The sequence below is a fragment of the Panicum virgatum genome, chromosome 5K (assembly GCF_016808335.1).
Source record: "Panicum virgatum strain AP13 chromosome 5K, P.virgatum_v5, whole genome shotgun sequence".
Classification (NCBI taxonomy): Eukaryota; Viridiplantae; Streptophyta; class Magnoliopsida; order Poales; family Poaceae; genus Panicum; species Panicum virgatum.
Genome location: NC_053140.1, coordinates 61,210,211 through 61,219,620, shown reverse-complemented (window position 1 = coordinate 61,219,620; position 9,410 = coordinate 61,210,211). Strand labels below are relative to the sequence as shown.

Sequence of the window (9,410 nt, the reverse complement as noted above, 5' to 3'; positions counted from 1 at the left end):
GTGCACAAGGTACAGCCCAAGAGTGCGGTTGACAAAAATAAAAATCTAGCACATTAACACAATGGTCAACTTATCTTTGTTACAAAATTTTTTGATTCCGGTGTCCAAGCCAGCATGTAATCTTACATGCCGCTTCTCCTCTTTCTTCTTCCTCCATCTCAGCATTCAGCATGCTTACAACATGTTATTATACTAGCTCTTATACTAAAAGAAAAGTGCATTGTAAAAATAAAAACGGCAAAAAAAGAGCCCCAGACAGTTTGAAAGGTCCGAATACTACTGGCCCAGAAGCATTACGCGCACAAATTATTTCCGTTGCCCAGAATCCCCCGTTGTCCGGTCGCCAGCCCAAAGGAGCTGAGAGGAGCTAGTAGTCGCAGCAGAAAAAAAAAAGCGCGAAAACGAGACGCCAAATCTCGGAAGCAGTTGGCAGCCTGCCTGCCTGCAAAATCTCCTCCCGCGGCAACGCGAGGCCAATTAGGAGGCAAAGCAAGGCTCAAAGCTGTCATGTCATGGTCATGGCGAGCCATAGCAGCAAAGCGAGGGTGGGAGCGGACCACATGCCCAGCAATATTTATATTTTGCAGTGCAACTTGAACCCCAAATGCAACCGCATCCTCACCATGCGTGCGCACATGGGCTTCCACTGGAATTGAATTAGCTCTCGGCCGGTGCAGTGCAGTGCGATCAGAGAGATCTCCCGATATTAGTAGCTTATTCCATCCGGGATGATCCTGCTGGATCCTGCCCTATTCCCGCCCAGCCACCGGTAGTTGCTTCCATGCTGACAATACTCCAATGCCATGCCAGTATGGCACACGTACGAAACATTATTCATGTTAGTTATCAAAATCCAATCAATCATCTACTGTAAATCAACAGCATTTCTTACTGTTACCTTCCAGTCCTATGTAACGGTCTTCATGTCTACTAGTTCATTCAACCGAGCGGGACAGAGAGATCCGTCCTGGCGCGTCTGAACGGAGATCTGTCCGTCACAGAAACCTTGTTTTTGAGTGGACAGATGTCAGATCCGTGTGGACCACTACTCGTTGATTGTTTGTCTCCACCGTCAAGCTGGATGGGTCATCTCGTACACACCCTGGTCCCCTAGGCCAGTGCTTTTCTTCCTTCATCAGCTCAGCCGTAAGCAGTGGCAGCAGCAAAGATGTACTCAATCAGAACAATAGGTGTCCCACAACAGTTTTTATCAGAAATGAGCCACATTAACCGATTGATCCATCGACCTCTGCAAAACACATCACACAGCCTTTGAGCCAGTCAGTGGCATAATAAGCCGTCACCAAGCTAAAATTAGCCTAAACAAGAGCAACCCAAAGGAGCTGCCTTTATCTACAACTTCCCTTTTTTTTCCCTTCATCTTTCTAACGAACACACAAGGGTGTTCCTGATCACAACAAAATTTGTAGGCCGAAGAAGCTACTATATAAGTATATGCCGTAATTGTTTTTCACTTCGAGCTAAAACCCCCTCCCAAGGAGCTAGTGACCCATCCATCCCATGATTAGCCTCCACAAAAAAAAACAGCAAAAGAAGAATTTCTTAGTAGGGGGTTCTGGCTGATCAATTCGGTTGCTATTTCAGGTCTCCACTGCCAGGCTGTTATTGGACAGCCTTGGCTTGGTGCTCTCCGGCGACGTCAGCCCCTCCTGCTGCTCCATGGCCGCCGCCTTCCTCTTGTTGCTGGCGTTGCAGTCGCTGATGGCTGTCGTCGTCGTTCCATCAGCGATCACTTCTGCCACGGCTTCCTCCGGCTTGTGCGCCGGCCGTGGCTGTGGCTGTGGCGGTGCCTCCAGCCGCTGCTCGGGCTCTGGCTGGATCTGCGGCTGACACTTCTTGGGCTGTTTCTTCTTCAGGAGATGAGACTTGAGCTTCTTCATGTCGGCGAGCTTGACGGGTTTCAGGAAGAACTCCTCTGCGCCATCTTCCAAGCACCTGAAATTTTTGGCCACGCAGTCCAATCGTTAGCGCAAACAGATTGCGTGGAAGGGCGGAAACAAAAATCCTCTTCATGCCCCAGCCCCCATTTGGTTTCTCCTCTCAGAGACGAGTGATCACATCACTCCAAGGACAGAACAGACATGTTAGAGATCTTTGCCACCACAAGGAAAAGATCCGGTCTCTTGAATTTCAGAGCCCTTTTGACTAGGAGCATGATCGTGCTTCTATTTGCCCAGAAATTTTGACCACCGGACAGTGACCACAAAAATATGAATACTAGAACTCGAAAAATAATGAAATATATATAATAACTTTTTGCAATAAGTCCGTCCAGGATGTGTTTGTCTGAAAGATTTCGAGAGATCTTGGCCCCCCACAGCAAGGCACTGAGAGGAACCTTTCCTATGCTTTACATCGCTGTCACCAAGATATGCGATCTATGCATGAAAACACAGCGCATTCAGGTCATGTTTAGTTCCCAAAAATTTTGCCTGTCATATCCAATTTTTGGACGCATGCATAGAGCATTAAATATAGTTTAAAAAATAACTAATTGCACAGTTTAGCTGTAAATGATGTGACGAATTTTTTAAACCTAATTAATCTATAATTAGACATTAATTGTCAAATAACAACGAAAGTGCTACAATTCCAAAATCCAAAAAATTTCACCAACTAAACACGCCCTCGTTGCCCCTCCAATCCCACCCTTCCATTGCACAGCAACGTCGTGGGAGCTGTTCTGGGGAATTCCTGGACTTTTCCCTTCCTTTGTCCCATCAAATCACACTACTATACCCCTCTTTTGTTCTTATCTGAAAAAGATCAAATCTTCTACATTTGGCTTGCTATCTACCACCTATCAGCTTTGTTTAAATCGTTCTCATTGGAATTTTGCGGAAATTCGCATTTTTAGGTAGGCAGTAATGTTACAGCCAACAGAGGGATGAGCTGTAGTACTAGTATTAGCAAAAGAAAAGCAGGCTTTTGCAGGAATATTTATTTGTTTGGAAGCTTTAGACCTACTAACAGACTAGCCAGCTTAGCTTTAACTAACACAAGGCACAAAATTCAGAGGTGAAAGTTGCAAATCTTTTAAGTGCTCCAACTAGTTAAGAAATCAATCCCAACGCCTGAAGAAGCCTTTTTGCTAGCACTAGATTAAATAACCCTCAGCCTCAGGCATTCTACTACTCTTTTAGGCAAAACTGGTAATCTGGCATGATGGCATTATATTCCTTGTGCCTCCTAGATTACCCCCACCCTTTGGTTCACCATGATATGGAGTACCATGTACTACTACACTGCTAATCAGTTCAGAACCAGGCAGGAGGCCAGAACAGCAAAACAAAAATAAAGACAATCATTTTCATCTGGTACTTGTACATACTGATTCTATGAACTAGTACTAGTAGATGAAAACAGGACGGGGATAAGGGAGAGAAGGTCACCTGTTGATCCGGGCAGGCACGTTCTCAGAGGACATGATCACCACAGGAATGTCCTTCAATGAGGAGGACCCCTGGATTCCAAAGTCGGCAAGTAAAGAAGAGAATTTTACTCGGGTGTGGACCATGATTAATTTGTGAAGGCCCGAACACGGCCGGGAAAAGAATTTAAGGCCGTGAGCGAATCTCACCTTCACCCTCCTCAGCAGATCATACCCTGTCATGCCCGGCATGCAGTAGTCAGTGATGATCAGGTTCACATCAATCTCCTGCAGCAAGAGTGAGGCAGGCAGACACGTGATTGCTTGGTCACAGACAGGACCAGAACAGAGAGAGACCAATCCACCAAACAGGAGATTGATTACCTGGTGGTCAGGGGAGGAGGAGGAGGAGGAAGGCGATGATGACTCGGCAGCCTCGTCCCTCAATCCCAGCAGCTCCAAGGCCTTGCTCCCGGAATCGACGGTGGTCACTGAACAAGGACGCAATTGAAAAGGAGATGAGAGAAAAAAAAAAGTCGGCGAGAAGAAGGAACAGAAACATTTCCTCCCTCGCATTCGGTCCTTGGTTGAGGAGATCGCTCACCTTGGTAGGACGAGTTCTTGAGAAGCATCTCGATGAGCTTCCTGTCGATGAGGCTGTCATCCACCGCGAGGACGTGGAACCGCGACTCGGCATCGACCACCGTCATGGCCGCGGAACGGCTGTTCCTGCTTCCCGGGTGGGTCTCTTCCTTGCGGCCGCTGGGAACGGGGCGCTCGCTGCTTAGTGGTGGCTAATGCGGCATCTCGGGGGAAGCAGAAGCAGCGCGGAGAAGGATATAGGAGGCGGCCACCATGGCACCGTCGCCCCCCAGGAAAGCAAGATCCGACCGGATCACGCGGCCGAATCTCCACAGCAAATCGGCTCCATGATTTCTCCTCCCCCCCTCGTTGCCTTTTCCCTGCCTGTGGTCTCTGCCTCCGATGAGTTGGTTCTTGGCTTTGGCGCGGATGGCAAGCAAGAGGGAGGAGAGAGAGAGAGGGAAGGGATGGATGGGCTGTGTCTCCGCCAGGGTTTACAAAACCGGTGGTAAGCTGTCCGGTTTGACTAAACCGGCATAAATTCAAAATTTGAATTTGAATTTAAAAAATGCAAAATTGTCAAAAAAAATTCCTAAAAATACTTCAAGGTGCGACGAATCTAATGGTGTCAAATTTTCTGAAAAATTCGTTCGTTTAACATACTTTTCGGGCATTTAAAGTTAAACCAAAAAAAAGGAAAAAATGAGACGACCCATTAAGACCCACTTGGTAAACCGGTCAAACCGGCCGGTATACCGTTCCAAACCGATTATACATGCGATTTTAAATTTGGATTTGAATTCAAACCGGTCAAACCGGCCGGTATACCGATACGAACCGGTTGAACTGAGTTTTTTGAATTCAAATTTGAATTTAACCGGTTTCTACCGGTTTCCGGCCAAACCGGCCCAGTATACCGGTACCGGACCCCGCCGGTTTGACCGGACTGGTTGGTTAATTAAACCCTGGTCTCCCCTCGCTACCTCCTGCCAGCTCTCCTCTCCTCTCCTCTCCTCCCACAGTTGCTTGCTTGCTCGCCGTTGCTTTCTAGCTCCAGTCTTTACCCACCCCGGCCCTTTCGATTCTCTTGTTGCAATTTATGCTCATGGAGTCATGGATGTTGCCGTCCAGCGGCGGATGCACAGGGGGGCTGGGGGCTCCAGCCCCCTAAAACAACTAATCACACTTAAAATACTGTAGCAAAAACATTAAATCATCATTAAATCTTCATATAAATTAACAACTCCATTGATTCAGCCCCCCTTGTCCCCCGTGCTACCTCCGCCACTGTCCGGTAGCTTGCTGATCGTTGAGATTCGTGCCGTGCGAATGGCCGATGGGTGGTCACCCAAGGAAAAGAGCAAGCCTGATACATACAGCGCCAAAATAGCAATGCATTGAATTTCGTAGTATCGAGGTTGCAGCAAAGGGAACATTTAAATTGCCTGTTGTTATAAATGACGGCGAAGAAACGGCAAAGAACAATAAAATCAAATTATAGGAGACATTAGGATTTAACATGGAAAACCATTTCAATGCGAAAGGAAAAACCAAGACGTCAGTCAGCAAATCTTCGCTATATCGGGTGAGTGTTTTACAATGCCTAACGGCGGCTTATAAGAGAAATAATAAATTGAGAAGTAAACCCTAAAATATGAACCGTACCACGAGGGCGGAGCCCCCCGTACCTCCGCCCTCCCGTACCCCCCTCCAGGCGTCCTTGGCGTGGGCCTTCACAATGGGCCTCCGCTCCGCTCTGGCCCAAGCCTCCCGGCGACGGGCCTCCATTTCGCTATGTCGGAAGTCGGTTTTTTCTTTTTTTTATATACAATAAATTTGGATCACAGTATAATGCGACCAAAGCCGCGAGGCCCACACGAGTGGATCACCACCGTCGAATTGGTTTCTGCTCCCGGTCAATTCTTTAACCGCAGGGGACGCAAACGCAAAGCGAGGCGTGGTGTTCCAAGCAAAAGGGGAGCGGCGGGCACCTCTCGCCCGGTCGCCGTCACCTCATGGGCGGGGCCCGCCAGGATCCCGGGGCGAGATCCGCTGACGTCACCCCGCGCCAACTCAACTCTTTCTCTCTCTCCAAAAATCGTTCCGTTCCGTTCTGTTCCTACCTTGGAGCAGCGTACTTTCTCCTGTCATGTGCTGGCCCCTCGTCTCTCTCCCTCCCTCCCTCCCTCTCTATACAAGTGTACGGTGGGGCCGTAGGAGTAGTATCTTCTCCTCCTGCAGGTGGGGCCCGCAGCGCAGCGGAGGGGAAGGGAATCACTGCGTTCGGCAGCCAGCTCCAACTTCAGCCCAACAGTATTTTCCTCTCACACCATTCTAGCCGCCAGTTCCAGCTCCAGCTCCGACCAGTCCAACAGTATTTTCCTCTCACACCATTCCAATCCCAGCTCCAGCCCACCGTCGACTCTGACCCGACGACGCCAAGCAAAGCACGTCGACGTCATGAGTCCTGATCCTGACCTTGCTTCACCTGCTTTCTCCAGCGTACCCGGAAATAGATGGGCGAGATCGCTTTCAGCTCTTCGTGTTTTTTTTTTGATAAATTCAGCTCTTCGAGTTGATTGATACTTACGAGCAACTCCGACGGCCTATGCAAAATGAGTTGGATAGGTAAAAATACCAAAAATAAGGTGACAATCGGATCCAACAATCTTTCTATCTCACTCGGCTCAGTATCCCACTCCCCGCACTAGCTATCTTTGCCGAGCGGCGGCACTCGCCATCCTCCTCCTCCCGCGCAGGACCGTGCTCCCTGCTCCTCCCCTGCCAGCGCGATTCTGCTCTAGGACGGGGGCGCTTCCCACCGGCCCAACGAGCTCGAGGATGACGAACATGAAGAGTGATTGACTAGTTATTGGAGTTTATAGATGAAGAGTGAATTTTAGCTAAATGAGAATATGAAGAGTGTGATGTAGCTATATTCTTGCAGATGCTTAATGGCACGAGCTGGAGGAGACGAGTTTTGTCTTCCTCGACTGCTTCATTGAGCCGCCGGCCCTAATCCGGATTAAGGCTGGATATAGGGCCAGCTCGGCTTGTTAGCACACTGGCTCGGCTCGGCTCGCTAAAAAGTTCGAGCTAGCTCGTTTGGCTCGCGAGCCAAATCATAAAAACACAGTATATAGAGATTATAAAAGCAAGTGAGCAATAAACACAAAGTACTTATAATTTTAATACTAGAGAACATAAATTCATCCAACAATTGATCTATAATTACACAATTTACACATGATGATAAGTCCACAATTTCAGAATTGGACTGAGACGAGCTATCGAGAGATGTTAATTTGGCTCGTTATGGCTCGCGAGCAGCTCGCGAGCCAGCTCGAGCTGCCTCGATATAAATCGAGCTGGCTTGTTATAAAACGAGCTGGCTCATTATAAAACGAGTCGAGATCGAGCCGAGCCATTAACGAGCGAGTCGAGCGAGCTAGCGAGTTACGAATTTTTTTGTCCAGCCCTACCTAGGATTATCAATCGAGAACGAAATAATTAACATATCATCGTTGACTCTACCTATCATTACTATATTCTTCAGAGGCTGTCCGCAAAACAAAATTATTCGTCAAAGCCTAAAAGGGGACTTTTTTCCACCCGGCAAATGAAAAGATTTGCTTTGTTCGAAGACGATGGCGGGGGAATGTGTGTGTGTGTTATCAAGAACCTTAAAAAGTCGGGGGTCACCACTAATCCCCGTCACATTTTGGACTAAGATTCTCCGGCCTCCACTGGCACTTATTTCCCCCCGTTATTTAATTGCGCGCATCAGTGTCAGAGGGTCTATGGGGGAGCAAAAAAACACAAAGGTAAAATCTGAAGCATGCACAGTGCAGTCAGAGAGTAGATAGAGTAAACCGTAAACGTCATCTGATGACTTTCACTTTGTTCTGCTAGCAACTAGCAACAGTGTTTTTTTACACTAAATCAACACCTATCACTAGCAAGCTAGCAGTATTTTCTCTCACAGTAAATCAGCTCCAGCCACCAACCACGACCAACCGAACAGAGTGTTTGATGTTTCTTTAGCTATCATATAGATGGATGGAGTTTTCTGTTAAGGTTGTGTTTAGTTCGCGAAAAAGTTTAGGTTTTGGTATTGTAGTACATTTTGTTGTTATTTGATAATTAATGTCCAATTATGGACTAATTAGTCTTAAAAGATTCATCTCGTATGAAACAGTTATATGGTATAATTAGTTTTTTTAACTGTATTTAATGTTCCATGCATGTGTCTAAAGATTCAATGTGACGGATACTGTAGGATTTTTTTTTGAACTAAAGGGCCTAAAGCCTAAGCGCCTCGAGCTACAGTATGAAACAAAATTATGAGGAAGAAAATGTTTTAGCAGTCATGTTGGTTTGACTTTTGAGGGTTGGACTAGTCTAAAACCGTTCCTTGATGCTGACGTTGTCAAACTGCCTCCAACAATGACAGTAGTACTACTACCACTCAATTTTAATAATACATATATCCGCCCGTGGACGTTAGTTATGTGAGAGATCGTGTTGAAACTGGCCCTTAGTTTTCAAAAGGGGCGCGCAATTAGAAACTAGGGATAATCTTACCGGTGGCACTGGCTTTTCTTTCTTGTCTGCTTAGGAGTATCTCCTGCACCACCAGCTCTGATCCGGACTGTGGAGGTGGAGTAAACATGCTTTAGCTTTCGCTGATGGAAGATACGGACGGATACATACAGCACGCACCGAATCGTAGCGGGAAGCATTTAAAAACTGGCAAATTAAGATCTGGCGACGTGACCATCCAAGAACCGAGACCGGATTCGTTTCGGCTGATCGAGACGGGGGAGATGAGAAGAAAAGAGTTGCGACGATACGATCCGGCCGAGTCGACGATGTCCATCGCTCCGTCGATCTTATCTCGCCTGACAACGATGCGTCTTTCCTCCCCGGCGACCAAGCAAGCAACGGGACCTCGTCAGGATCAGCAGTCGGCTTTTGTTTTTCTTCTCTTTTTCCCGGGGAAAGCGAAACAGCTATCGCTGTAGCTCTCTCAGGACGACGTGATTTTCCCACAGTATTTAAGTTGTTTGTTTTCTTTTTGTTAAATGGTGAGCAGAGTCAACTTGCTCCACCACGGATTAGTACTACGGATATGAACTCCATAAGCACGTGATCTGCAGTATATTTATTAACAAATCGGAGTATCTTGATGATACATCCCATCGGATTAAAAACAAATCCAACCCGAAAGTTAAAGCCCCGGCCCTGATCCATCATCACCAGCAGAATGCAGAGGACAGACATGCAGGGTCTCCTCCGTCCGTGACTCTGAAAATTCCACGGCGTCCACTGCAGCAGCGAGAGGTGCCTGGCACAGGAAGGATGCAAAATTCGGCAGCAGAATTATCAGGCTAGTACGCTTAAGGCTGTGTTTAGATCCGTAAAGTAAAATAGTGGT

At 47.3% G+C, this 9,410-nt stretch overlaps 1 protein-coding gene across 3 annotated transcripts; it reads right to left on the bottom strand.

Moving 5' to 3' along the window:
* Positions 1–1,191: 1,191 nt before the first annotated feature.
* Positions 1,192–4,466, bottom strand: LOC120709272 (two-component response regulator ORR4-like). Of its 3 annotated transcripts, none has more exons than XM_039994830.1 (5): positions 3,996–4,466; positions 3,602–3,882; positions 3,414–3,484; positions 1,832–1,956; positions 1,192–1,801 (listed from the first exon to the last, which is right to left on the bottom strand). In XM_039994830.1, exons 1-5 carry the CDS (start codon positions 4,099–4,101, stop codon positions 1,602–1,604), a joined length of 783 nt encoding a protein of 260 aa, XP_039850764.1. In that variant the 5' UTR covers positions 4,102–4,466; the 3' UTR covers positions 1,192–1,601. The 3 variants fall into 3 exon arrangements, with proteins under 3 accessions (XP_039850764.1, XP_039850763.1, XP_039850765.1); XM_039994831.1 differs by having other exon boundaries at positions 1,205–1,956; positions 3,602–3,679; positions 3,776–3,882; positions 3,996–4,442; XM_039994829.1 differs by having other exon boundaries at positions 1,192–1,956; positions 3,996–4,464.
* Positions 4,467–9,410: the final 4,944 nt, after the last annotated feature.